This window comes from Pteronotus mesoamericanus, unplaced genomic scaffold (assembly GCF_021234165.1).
Source record: "Pteronotus mesoamericanus isolate MK-2021 breed Mesoamerican mustached bat unplaced genomic scaffold, CSHL_Meso_final contig_164, whole genome shotgun sequence".
NCBI classification, from domain to species: domain Eukaryota; kingdom Metazoa; phylum Chordata; class Mammalia; order Chiroptera; family Mormoopidae; genus Pteronotus; species Pteronotus mesoamericanus.
The window spans coordinates 14860904-14875708 of NW_026555065.1; the positions used below are offsets into that span (position 1 = coordinate 14860904).

Sequence of the window (14805 nt, forward strand, 5' to 3'; positions counted from 1 at the left end):
CTTCTTAGACATGGTGGTATTGTGTAGGGTGTGCCTGTGTTTTTGCAGAGAGTAGGAAAATGGGCAAGTCTGATACTGTTTTTAATCCAAAACCATTTATTAACACACAGGTATTCTTGTTTTATTATAACCATGTTGTTTCTAATGTGTTTTTTCAAATTATGGATTATTCTTTACAGAAATCTCAATCTGGTATATAGTAAACATAATAGTAACATGTTAATTCTTTACTGTTATTTCTCCTGGAATTTTGGGTATGTGTATGCACACGTGAGAGAGACAGACAGACAGACAGACAGACAGACAGACATTGTTCCAAACCAAACTAGCAATCCAGGAGGACTGAAAACCAGACAGTATCAAGTGTCTATATTAGCAGTTCTTAAACTTGGGGCGCGGGTGGGGGCGGTGACGGTTGCCTAAGCATTGATATTCTTGAAAAAACTCTTTGTATGGTTTTGATTCCTACCTACTCAGGTTGATAAGCACTTATTTGTATAATAGCTCTGAAAAAAATTAGGATGAGTTAATCTTGTATGGATCTAATTTTCAAAAACCCTAATTTATAACCATTACATATATATTTATTTGAAAATAACACAATGTCTGAGAAAATAGTTATTCACTTTTATTCTTCAGCAGACAGAATACTATCTAAATGACTTTAATTTCCTTATTTAAGATAGCAAAATCTAACACTGGATATTTTTTACACTGAAATTATGGTTCTTTACATTGCAGCAAAATATAAAAGTAAACAATGGCTGTATCAGAAAAAATCCCTGACAAGTATGAATGATATGTTCTGCCCCACCAAGGAAACAAAACAAACAAAAACAGGGCTATGACCCTTGGCTGCTAAAAATGTTAAAACAGTTCAGTAATGTTTCAGCAACTATAAAATGGTGGCTAAGGAAACAGAAGGAACCAAGATAAGAATTCATATAATAGTAACTTAAATGTATGGCATTTATCCAAACCCATGTCTGTGCCAAGAGTGGAGGGAAAAAAAAGGAAAATCTTGCCAAGATCCTTATCATTGCTCCAAAATCGGTAATAGGTATTATGAACTGTTTATTTTATTGCCAGGACTCTTCTTCACTAGTTCGTATCTCTTTCGCTCTAATACCATGTTACAGCTATCACAATGTTAAGAATATCTCAGAGCTCCCATCCTTGCTGAGTACATAAAAACTAGAAACAGAGATGGCTCTTAGTTATTTCATCTTTACAGAAGTGAAAGGCCCTAATTTTACAGTCTGTATGTTTATAAGCTACCTTGTTCCAGAAAAGATTTAAGGCAAGTAGGCCACTATAATTGCCACAGTGGGCTTTGGGATATACCTTTTGACAGGAAGCACACAAACCTCAAATTAACCAAACTAAAAGATGAGGGGCCAGATCCTGGAAAGGCATCTGTTTACCCAACGACACATATGACGACACGTATCTGCTCAATACTGCAATATGATCATTAATAAACATTCAACAAATGTTTACCCAGTGTGTGTATACTAGACGATGAATTAGAAAAATATAAGGAATAAAATAAGAGATCCTATCCTTTAGGGATCTTATAATGTAGTTGGGGATATAGACTATGTCTAGTATATGATTCTGGAGACGACTTCTTCTGGTCGAGATGGAATATTAGGGACAGGATTTACCCATGACTAAAACAACCTGAAAATGGACAAAATATGCGAACATTAAGATACTGATCATCAGGCAACAAAGGACAGTGATCCTTGAGAGACGAGAAATAAAGTGAGCTCTATAATTGCCCGGCTTACTGTGGCACAGGGAACAGGAACCCAGGAGGAGTCTGATGAACTCCTGAACTGAGGAGACAGAGCTGGGGCCTTGAAAGATCAAGGCAGCGAGCATTTGCAGGACAGAGTACCAGACAGGGGAGGCTTTCACAGAGAGTGAGCTCTGCAGATCTGCCGAGCGCCACCTCTTAGTATTCACCAGGAAAAAACCATCTGAAAATATTAGAGATAATAGTGCCTGGGCTCACACAAGGCTGGGAATAGAACCAGCCAAACTGGAAAACCTTGTAATTCACAGGACACTGGGTTGAAAACTCAGAAGGGTCTTGCCTCAGCATCAGAGAAACAATGAGCCCTAGATTGAATATTGCTCCAATCCTGCCTACTGATTCTTAAAAGCAAGACCCTAAAGGATCATCAAACTGTTCCCCACAATGAAGCTCAAGAATATTCATAGGAAAACCAAAATATTCAGCCTCAAACAAGATAAAATTCATAATGTCTGGTATCCAATAAAATTTATCAGCATGCAAAAGCAGCAGGGAAATTTGATCCACAAGAAAAAAAAAATCAATCTATCAAAACTGACTGAGCAATAACAGATGATAAAATTAGCAGGTAAGGGTATTAAAAGTTATATCTCATATGTTCAAAAAGTTAAGACATGAAGATATAAAAAAAGGAAAAGGAACAAAGAACTGATGGGACAAATAGAGAAGATATACAATACTATGCTATCACTAATCAAAAGAAAGCAAGTTGGTTGATATATTAATATTAGACAATGTAGATTTCAGAGTAAAGAGTATTACCAGGGATAGAAAAGGTCATATCAAATAACAAAATGGGCAATTCATCAAGAGGACATAATGATCCTAAGCTAAAAATTAAAAAAGACAACAACAAAAAACCTAATAACAGAGCCCCCCAGAATGATTCTAGAACAATTAAAGGCCCTATTCTATGGTACGTGAATTACATACAGACATGTTAGAGGGAAAAGAATATCCAGAGTGGGTATGGTTATCCAGGGAAAGTTTTCCATAAAACAAGGCCTTACCATATTTTGTTGTTTATAATGCACACACATGTTTTGGTGTGCATTATACCCATGGTATGTATCCATTATACCCATGTAGAGTACGCATCCTTATTTTTCCATCAAAAATTTAGGCAAAAAAAAAGCGCGCACTATACAGGGCAAAATACGGTAACATGAATGATGAAAAACTCATCTGGCTAACTTCTTATCCCTACAGATAAACGAGTGAATCATTCGAAGATACAATGACCAGTCCGAAAAGGAAACGCCAGTATCTGCATGACTCATGTAAGCAGCCCATTTCAAGTATCTGCATCAGTGCCTGGAAAGACCACTTTTAGAGGAATTTAAGGGACATTTAGAACTCAAAAGCTACGAGTACAAAATAAGCGCCAGTCTTTATCTTGAACCTAGTGGAAAATAACTGCCCACTGGCAGCTACATAATCCTGTTGATTTGGAAAGGTGATAACCACCACATTTCTGGTGTACGAAGGGATCCGGTCTGACTTTCCTCCAAAGAAATCATGTACTCAGCAAGGTGAGTAAAGTCTCTTTTAGAAAAGAGTGACTACAGTAATTTTTCTGGAAAGCTAAGGTAATTGTAAATACATAACTTGAAAAGTGTATGAGAAATCCTTAGTTGAAGGCAATCTGGTTCAGGTCACCTTTTAGTAAGCAGGGTGGGGCATATGAGATTAGTAGAAGGAAACCCAAGGGCATTCCTTCCTTAGGGAGGGGAAGGGAAAACAACAAAAAGCACAGATGGCTCTGCCCCACAGGCCGACTGGGAAAGCACTTGTGCTGAGCAAGGAAGGGAGGAGCCCGACCTGGGTGAGTCAAACTAGCACAAATGGAATTTGCCGGTGCACCTGAGTGTAGTGTACAAGATACAGCACAGTCCATTCATGAACTTAAGGAGACCCAGGAAAAAATATCTTAGTCTAAGGAACGGTAAAATGTGATATTAGAAATGGGCAGGAAGACTCCTGGCAAAGCAGTGCAAAACGAGAGTCAAAAACAGTAAAGATTACGGCAAATTATTTCTCCAAGTCTCAAAATCATGGCAAGGCTCTTATGCCTTATCCATCTTGGAGACACAACACTCAAGATACGTAAAAATATGATAGGAAATAATAACCAGCTGTACAGCCAGCACTCTGTGCATTTTCACCATTCTTGGGAATGAGAAAAGAGCTGGATGCATACTCTCCTTCACCCTTGTCTTGCTCAGTGACTCAGTTACATATTGTGTAAAATTCCAAGGAAAAAGAGGTAAAAAGCTTCCGAACATTTTAATATCTTCAAGTAAAAAGAACATATATTGGAATTATGCTACTGTTTTAATTTTCTCAACCCTTTGGTTTCTTTGAACATAGTAGACTCATAGAAAAGACATTTCCTTTGATCTTTGTCAAGATTACTGGATACCCTGATACCATTCCTACAATGAGCTTGTTAGACTCAGACGAACAGACCTATATTACGGATTCTACTGCAAATAATGCACTTAAAAACAATCCTTAAAACATCTCTTGTCAGTTGTGCCTTACTAACTTCCTACTGCACTTTTTATTTTTTCTGTTAAGAAAACTACACTATTAAAAGCAGAACATATACTAGTGTAGGACAAACTATTCCCCAAAATGCACTGAAGACATAATGCCTTGAACTTCACTTAATTAAGATTAATTTCTCCTTTTTAGATGTTGACATTCACTTTCAATTCTATAAAATATACAATTATAAACAATTTCACAAATCACAAAATGAAATCACTAATTTATACATAACAACTCTCAAGTGTTCTTGTTAATATATCAAGTCTTTTTAAAACATTTTGAGATGATCTAGAAAGATAAAATTTAGTACAAGCACTGTGTTTTTCCATGTACAATGCACACCCGTGTTTTTGACCCAAACTTTCAGAATAAAAATCTTTCGTTTAAATTTTTAATTCAATTATTTTTTTAGAATAAAAACTGTATTCCATTTATTGTATTCCATTATCACATTATTTGTATTTTGCATAGAGATATCATTATTGCTTTCTAGAGTTGCACTTTTAATGCATAAACATAAATAAAAGAATTAAAAACATTTATATAGATATGGAATTAGTACTACCTATGTACAATGCACATCCTTAATTTTTTCCTAAAAAATTTGGGTGAAAAGTGTGTATTATACATGGCAAAAAGTATATAGTTTTGTTTGTGGTCAAAATGAAAAACCCTGAAATACCCAATTTTCAGTTTTATGGGGATTCCCTCTGTTATGCCAGTTCTATGTCATTTTAGCTCCCAAAAGAGGGCCTACCTTAAAATGAAAGAATAAGAAATATAACCAATTGTCATTTAATTAGTCTCGGAATATGAGAAAGTTGACTTTAATAATCGGGTAACTACTCCTTTTAGTGGTTCCTGATTTTTTCCTTTAAAAAACACTGAGTAGTCATCTGATTGACTTTTAAAAGTAATTTACAGGATCACTATGTGATTTTGGCATATAACTTGGAAGAAGTTCAAGGAACTGAGTGACATCACTATAGCATTCCCTGCACAGATGCTGAATACCGAAACTCTGAGAGCAGTCATCTTAATATGAAAAATACATTAGAGACCAATGGTACATTTTACGAATTTTAAATAGTCAAGCACACCAAAAAAATAAAACGCTTTTGTTTTCTTAAAAGAGGTAGGTTTGCCAACTGTTTTACGAAGAATGAAGAACCTCTACTATCTGGGAAGGCATTCTCAAACAGAAAGTCTTTCTCCTGTGAAATAACCAATTAAGTAAAAATCTTGGGATTCAATCTTGGTGTTCAGGGTAAAGGCTCATGGAGAGGCATCTTTTAAAAAAATAACGTGGATTTTCAGAGCTAAGGAGGGAACTGACATTTAGCTTGATTGCGATAAATGCTAATAACATATAGATTAATTATTCTCAGGACCTTCTATAATGTGATCAAGGTCTTGGGAATAGGACCCAAGGAAAAGAAGGCCTATTAGTGACTATGATAACCAAGGCTAATGAATTTAAGGATGAGTGCCTTGGTGAATGAGAAGATTAGAGCTGACTTTTAGCTGTATTTTAAAGAAGAGACCTACAACCAAAGTTCTCAATAGTTGAAGACGAATTTGTCCTTCTTCAGGCCTAGGGCTCTGTAACATGGCTTTTAATAAGTCTTGACCCCACCCAGTTTAGGGTGGTAGTATTTGCTTCTATTAGAAGCATTGCTGACAATTAAAAACTCATCTCTCTGGTTCTGGACAACTCCTCCAAAACAGAACGGAAATGTCTTGTTTGGTTATAACACCATCATCATATGATCTTTTACAATGATTACATTGTAAAGGCTTTTTATAGCGATTTCACTGTATCTCTTAACAAATTTGGTTCTCACAAAAAGTAGGCAAGGCAGATCCCCAGAATGCATGATTTCATTTACATGAATTTCAAAGTAGGCATAATTAATCTACCATATTAGAAGCTGTAATGGTGGTTACCTTTGAGAAGAAGGAAAGAGACTGGAGTAAACATAAAGGGACCTTTTAGAGATGCTAATGCCTTGCAATTGTATGGGTGTGTTCACCACCTAAGGCACGAACCTGTGTCCTTCTGTGCATATCCTGTAACATGTTATACTTCAATAAAGTGTTCATTATTTTAAAAATGCCCTGGTTTTAATCACTGCATCATAATTGCCCATAAATAGTATTTAACAGACATGCATAGCTATAAGTGGCACTAAAAATACTGAAGGTATTATAACAAGAAAACTACTGATTGTGAATGCAAAAATTACTTGCTTTTTATTTCAACTACTTCCATTTATTTCATACCCATCTAAAACCTAAAGTGAGAAAGAAGAAAGGAAACAAAAATTATCACTCTATACTTAAGGATATCTTTATTGTGACCTACATTTCTCACCTCTGTAATTTCCCAAAATCTGATATTTTCTTATTTTCTACAGTTCTTCTCTACCTTCTTTCCTACCTCCTTTAATCCTCCAAGATCTTTTCCTAGGTAACGAGGTTATGAAACAAGGGCATACCGGGGAGCTTCCTAGGTCAGTCTAGGACAAATACAGCTCTTTCACGTGTCTTATTTTCTCTTCTTGTCCTCAAATTCCCTATTTTTTTCTGCAATCTTTTCTTCTCACATCTCTCTGTTTCTACCTCCATGTTTCTCCCTAATTATAACCCCAGAGTCTACCTGAAACACATATTAATAGTAAAAGGTAATGAACTAATATTTATTCTCATAAAATTATGCTCTATATAAACAGAATTTAACCTACAGTGTTATAGGTATGGCTGTGCAGATGAAAATATAGCCAGCAGTCTTTTCTATGACAAATACAAAGGAATTGATGTTTTTGCATAGTTTCTCCACACTTCAAAACTATGCACTGATTTTCAGACGAGATCGGGCGCGTTCAGGGTGGTATGGCCGTAGACATATGCACTGATTTTCAAATGTTTTTCCAGCGCCAAATAACTGAGGACATTACCACCTGTAACAGATTGTTAATTTCATGTGCTAATATGTCTGAGCATGGTGCCCAGATATGGTCAAATATTATTTGTTTCTATGAGATTAACATTTAAATCATTGAATTTTGAGTAAAGCTATAATGTGATGGGCCTCATCCAATCAGCTAAAGCCTTAACAGAACAGACTCATCTCCTCTGAGCAAGAAGGAATTCTGCCAGCAGACAGTCTTTGGACTCAAACTGCTATTCTTCTCTGGGCCTCCAGCCTACTGGCCTATCCTACAGGTTTTAGACTTACTAAGCCTCCATAGTCACATAAGCCAATTTCTTTCTTTCTTTTTTTAAGGAATGTACACCATTTTTTTTATTTATTCATTCATTGGTTGATTCTTTTTTAAAGATTTTATTTATTTTATTTTTATAGAGAAGGGAAGAGAGGGAGAGAAACATCAACGTGGGGTTGCCTCTCAAGCACCCCCCCACTGGGGACCTGGTCCACAAATCAGGCATGTGCCTTGACTGGGAATTGAACCAGCGACCCCTTGGTTCGCAGACCTGCACTCAATCCACTGAGCCACACTAGCCAGGGCACATAAGCCAATTTCTTAAAAGAACTCTCTCTCTCTCACTTTACACACACATCCTTTCAGTTTTGTTTCTCTGGAGAACCAAGACTACTTCAAGTAACTAAGGGACTGATTCTCAACTAGAAATGGGGGAGGGGGTCTACAGAAAGAACAGAGGTGTTGGGAATAATAATTTTTAAAAGGCCTGATATAGACCTTGTGAATACCTACTCAAAAGTCATTTACTAGTCTTCTTCTACTATAGAGGCTGAATGCCAAAATAAAATTTTCAGCTTGCCTTACAGCTAAGAGGTAGCCATGTGACAGAACTGTGGCCAAATATGTGAGAAGGGCCTCCTTTGCAAACAGAAAGCTAAGACTTCACTAGAAGAAAGCCCTGTGCTCTAACCATGCTTCCTGTCCAGCCCACTAAGGAGTCAGATGTCAAAACAGTGCCTAGAAGAGCTGATCTTCCGACTCTAACTGTGCCTGCCACTCCCCAGTGCCCATGCATGGTATCCTAAATAAGAGTGCAGTAGATCTGGCTCCTTAGGGAAATCTGTACTGACAGCTGAAAAACTTAACCCATGTCACATTAAGTGTTACTTTTAAAAACGTAGCTGTACTCAGGCTCCACTGAAACTACCTAAAGTCAAAATCTGCAATGGGCAGGACCTGGACTAGAAAAATTTTCTGAAAATAATGATCACAAATTATTGACAATAATAACTATGAATTACTAGGGAAGGCTACGGAATATCCTTTACAAAGGTCTTTGAAAATAGGCCCTGGATTATTTTATGGCATTCCACTGTAAAGACAGGAGTTAGTAGAGAGCAGCACTGTGACATCATTTCCATTCTATAATACACTATTGATTTAAAAATTTTACCTCAGTACACTTTCGATATTTGTCATAGTAGAGAACTAAAGAGTGTTATATAAAATCACTGTGTAATAAAACCTAACAAATAATTGAGAAGGAATTTACTGGCCAAGTTGTGGAAAAATGTAAATAAAATACCCAAATTACCTAACAATTTAGGTCAACACTATCATTCAAGGTTATTGATGAGATACCTCTAAAAATATGATTTTCTCTAGACCTATAAAAAGAAAAATCAAGTGCTATTAAATAATGATTTCAAAATTCCGTGTTTACCTTTTTTTTCTCCAGTGTAGGGCACATAGTCCTCCCGATCCTTATACTCCAAAGCTTCCTTCTCCAGATATGACAGAAGGTGCTCTCTATCAAATGGCCCCGTGGCAGGCTTTGAGGTCTGGTTCTTCTGCCGGAACCCTGCAGGCAGGAGGGCATTCTGCCAGAGAGAAGGAATGAACCATTACGACCACCAAGAACGCCAATGCTATATGCTTACACAGATTACTCAGATAAGAATTATGGATGAGAATGTGATGTAGGCATTAAAAACTTCATTACAGGATTTCAGAGCTGCAATGTGAAAGCATTCCAAAGTTGTTGTTTTTTTAAAATCAGGTAGTATTCACTTATATTACCACTGACGTAGGTATAAACACATTTTCTTTAGATAGTATACTTCTACTAGCAGAAACATCCTTTTACTTTTAAAATGTCTTGGGACAGTAATAAAAAATAGTTTTTAATGCTTAATAACATCTCAGCATATATGTATATACAGAAAATAATTCCATTACAAAAGAATGTTACATGACTATATATCTCACAGCCATTCATGACTTCTATTTCATTGTGAAGACTTTCTCAAAATAAAAACATGTACACCACAGAGCAGGGTACAGGAGATTAATGTTTATTTGCATTTAAACACAATGCGAAAGGTTGAACTTCTATGTCTATGTATGTGCATATATCTCACCACTAGGGTGTATCTGCAGCAACCACTGTCATTGCACCGAGGCAGCCGGAGATACTCACAGCAAGAGCTATGTCCCTGGGTTTCCACATGGATACAGCCCTCAGGCAAGGAGTGGCTAAGCATGGAGGAGGGTGAGGTGATGGATTAAAGTTGCCTCCTGTACTCCCTACTCTGAATCTTCACTAAGCCCAGGAATAAGTGGTGACCAGACGACATGAGCTCCATCCTTTTGCTTTGCTTGTCAAAAGCCAAAGAGGCGATCTTGCCTTGTCTCACTACTCCTGGGGTCTTCCTTTGCTTTGAAAATGGGAGGCAGCCAGAAGTCACACCAAAGAGGCAACCCTCTTTATCAGCACCTCTCAATATTTGCGAGGATGCTGTATCTTATGGCTGTTATAAAGGGTAACCTTATATGGATAATGGTAGTAACAAATATTTATAATGAGAAAATACAGCACTTCGACTTTGGCCATTTGCTGAGATCCATCATAATTTTCATAAAATTCATGTTTGTGTTCTCCTCATGTAATGGTTATGCATTACAAAGAAAGCTCACCTATAAAGATGAAACATAAAGGAAATCTATTCCTAACCTCACACCAGGTATGTTTTTGTAACACAAAATTGTTTATGGGAACATAAAAGAAAGGCGAGATTTCTACCCTCAGACTTTGAAATCAAGACAAGCTACACATGAAGAATCAATTTCCAATCAACCATCAAGTGCCATCCATTTTTACTTCCTTAAAAAATTCATGTGTCTTTAATTTTCTCCATTTCCAACACCATTACTTTGGCCTAAACCACAATCCAGGCTGGGAAGGAATATCACATTAGCTTCCTACTGGCTTCGCAGAATCAATTGCTGATACTCTTCATCCCTCCCTCCCACCCCACAAGATTATCTTGACACACCCTCTCTGATCTGACCACACTAGACCTTGTTCCCCCTCTACACTTGCCATATACTTCCTTACACCACGAGGTCGTCCCTAGAATGCCCTGTCCATCCTCATTTGCTACTCATTTTTCAGCATGCAGCTCCATTCCTCTCCCCGCCAGGAAGGTTTTCCTGACTTTCCATTATACGCTCTTTTATCAATATGGTATGATTATTTGATTAATGTCTAACTCCCCCCACTCCTACAGCTTGCCTCATGAGGGCGAAGACCACATCTGTTTTGTTCACTCATATCTCTAAGCTTCGAGCAGTAACTAAAATCTACAGGCTGCATCCCTCTCACCCAAATATTTATTGAATAAAGACTTGAGAATACTTTTAAGACAAATTAATAAAAGTTATTTCCCTTAGCCATCACAAGACATTCCTGTACATACTGCTATTTCATGGTAGAGATAGAGAGGTTTTATTCCACCCACCTGCTCAAGTCTACATGAAACATGCCAATTTTAAGTGATATGTTAGCTGGAATCCTGGCTCCTTAAATACAATCTCAGACCACAAAATAAATGACAGCTAACTGGCTTTCGAGGCTTTATTAGAAGTATACTTTAAGTTAATGGATAATTCCTTAAAAAGATAAAAGTATCATTAAAATGACTGCCACTAAACATTACATAGCCTTCCAAAATATAACAAGGCATTATATGTAACCTTCTTCTGCTCTTTCCTACATTCTGACACTTTGTAAGTTACAGTGGTGTTCCTCTGGCTGAAGTAACTGTTGCCATCTTTGCCCTCTTCTTTTCTTCACTGGTCCTTAATGGCACACTTTCCAAACACTCTACCCATCAACTGGCATGTTGTCAATAAACATCACTGTTCTTCCAGTTTCAACTAACAGTATTTGAGGTTGGGGAAGTTGCAACTTGGGTTGGGGAATTTACAAAATATATCCAGAGATTAGATCAAGCCTTCTCATATAAAAAGCAGGCCATGTCTTTGGAAATAATAAAATCTAAACCACCCATCAGCTCTTAGACTTATGGCACAGAACATGAGTTAAAGGGGACTCACTGTAGTTTAACAGAAAGACCACCAGACTCTGCTAGGGATCAATCAGGCACTGAGGAACTTAGTCTCAGTTCTTTTGCTAATTGTAGTAACTGAGGCAAGTCACTTAACTTGTTTTTCATCTGTAAACAGAGGGCAAGTTCTAGATCAATGTTTCTCAACCAGTGGTGGTGTCGTCCCCCAGGGGACAACTGGCAATGTCTGGAAACATTTTTGGTTGTCACAACATAATCATGTTTTTTATTTTATGATGCCGTGACATCTTGGGGTCTTGCCAATCCTGAAAAGACTGCACCTCCCTGAGCTGGCTAATTCCTAGGGGTAGCTTGCCTTTCATATATGAAAACCAACCAAGCAGAGCCCATACCCCAACCACCTCCTTTATCTCCCACACACCAAACCAGTATTTCCTTGCTCTCAATCACCCAAGGTCAGGTACTGAACAACCAGAGACCACTCCTGTAGCCCAGAGCCCACTGAATTTATTCAAACCACCCAATCCTAAACTTGCTCAAACTCTGCCCACCCTGCCTGCCCCACCCACCATTACTTCCCTTATAAACCACACTAAAGGTTCACGACGATGCCTGGTCGCAGCTCCTTCTGCCTCCTGACCAACCCGGATGCTTCCCCATGTGGGCCTGCATGGCTTGGTGCGGCTCTTGCTGTTGAGAATTGTAGGTAATAAACTCTTTTATTTCTTAAACAAACTATTTAAAATATTTTTAAATTTTTTTATTTTATAAAGCATTTCTTTTTAAAAATTCCTTTTTATTGTTATTCTATTTTAAGTAATAAATTCTTCTTTCAAGGCAGTTGTCTCCGTCTGTCATCTTACCATAAATCTGATTAAAACAAAATCCCAGGCGAACTTTAAAACTGAGGGGGTACGCTATTGACCTGTAGAGGGTGAATAGAGGCCAGGGATGCTTCTAATAAACATCCTACAATGTACTGGACAGCAATCACAATGAGAATTATCCAGTCCCAAACGTCAATAGTGCTAAGGTTGAGAAACCCCAGACTAGACGAGCTCTTTGGTTCTTACCATTCGATTCAAATAGATCTAACAGGCTGAACTGCATTTAGAAGATAATGCTGAGACATGATCAAAACAGCACTGTTATTCTAAGTTTTCCTCCAGATTTATGTGTATTGGAAATTTTTCTTTATAATAACAATTATGGTTAAGGAATTAAATTTATGGTACTTACGCCTTATCCAAGTGCTAAAGTAATGCTGAGAAAAGAATTGTATTCTCAATAAACATTCAAAAACAACCCGGAAAGAAACAGGTGGTAGTAACAAGAACAATTTTATAAAACAAACTACTTCAATTCTAAAAGACACTAAAAATCAATGTCTTGGCATAAAGAAACTTGGTAAAAAAAAAGAAGCCTAGCCCCGGCTGGTGTGGCTCAGTGGACTGAGTGCTGGCCTGCGAACCAAGGGTCGCCAGTTAGACTCCAGTCAGGGCACACGCCTGAGTTGTGGGCCAGGTCCCCAGTAGGGGGCACACGAGAGGCAACCACACGTTGATGCTTCTCTCCCTCTTTCTCTCCCCCCACTCTAAAAATAAATAAATAAAATCTTAAAAAAAAAAAAAAAAAAGCAGCAGCAGCAGCAGCACCAGCCTAGCAACTATTACCTTCAGGTTAAATCTCCTCACTGTCTTGCCCCTCCCCTAGTACATACCAGGGAATAACAATTCAAGGGTCAAGGGTCTCTACCTTAGCCTGTGTAATTTATAAGACAGACAACATCCACTTTGCAAATTAAAACATATATACGTATATTTATGTCTGCTCACATGGACTGCAGTATTGCGAGAGTCCATTTAGATCTAGTCTACCAATGACTAGAAACTTACTCAATTTGGTCAGCATCCTTTGGAAAGGTACCAATTAGATTCAAAGTCACAAAAATCTGTCCAGAGACACTGTGCACTGCAGCCATCTGGTACAGATAAACTCTGAAGAGGCAGAGAAGTTGGCATATATCAAAGAACTAATCACCTGGGGCATTTTACCAAAAACCTTCCTCCCTGCCCAGAGAGAAACTATTTCTTACAGTAGAGAAAATTTCAGATGTCTGAAAATAAGGATGCTGAAGAAAGCGGTCTGGAACAGACATGTCAGTAAAGACACGGAGGCAGAAGCGGGAAACTGGAGAGGAAGCAAAAAGTTCATTTGAATAAAGAGGCGCCAGTGAAAAGTCCTAGAAAAGCTAACTGCTCAGAGGCAGCTACTTAGTTTCAAAGGTTTTGAAAAATTATTTTGTTTTTTCTTCATTAGCCAGCACCTACCTCAGGGTCAAGATCATCCAGAACAGTTTCCAGCTGTTTCAGTTCTGTTTCTGACAGCTTCTCGAGGAGCTCATCTTCATCCAGGTCCTTGTACTTTTCTAAGTCCTTCCGAAATGGTAGTGCCATTGTTTCCAGTGTCACTTAATTATTACTATTCAATAGAGCCAGAAGTGATTTCTCCTTTTTCTTAAATCTATGGCGAGAAGAAACAAAAAAACATTTAAAACATCATCTCTACCCATTTAGAGCTATTATTAGTTTAAATGAAATGTGATTTCCACAGGTCATAAATTCTTTGACCATGTATCATATACCACCCTTTCCTATAGATCATTAAATGCCTTTACCTTTTGTCTTTTGTCAACAACAACAACAACAACAACAAAAAACTGGAAAAAAGAGGGGGAGGAGAGAATAAAATTAAAACCCATTACAATGTCTACTTAATAGAATTTAAATTTTCAGGTAACTGAGTTTTGGGGGAAAGAAGTTATAATTCATGCTAAAATACATTTTTTTCCATCAATGGCTTTCAAATGAATGCTCCCAAGGTACTTTGCTTAAGCACAATATGTTTAAGTACAGTTGTTGTACTAGAAGAGCATTCTTTCTGACTAAATGTTAATATAGGGGGGATAGTAATGCACTCACCATGGGAGAAGCAGCAGCATCTTGTCATTGGGGAAATAGCAAATTTTGAAATGTGCATTAAAAAAAAATTTAAAGGAACTTTTATTTTTTATTTTTAAAATATTTTATTTATTTTTAGAGGGAAGAGAGGGAGA

General features: G+C 37.5%; 1 protein-coding gene across 1 annotated transcript in view; it reads right to left on the minus strand.

The window, feature by feature from the left end:
* Positions 1-14805, minus strand: part of TMOD3 (tropomodulin 3) — a 67634-nt gene that overhangs the window by 25311 nt on the left and 27518 nt on the right. Inside the window, exons 2-3 of the mRNA XM_054565422.1 lie at positions 14021-14213; positions 9044-9200 (exon numbers count right to left, since the gene is read on the minus strand). Of these exons, the coding sequence (XP_054421397.1) occupies positions 9044-9200; positions 14021-14146 (283 nt within the window). The 5' untranslated portion in view covers positions 14147-14213. The remainder of the gene's footprint in view (positions 1-9043; positions 9201-14020; positions 14214-14805) is intronic.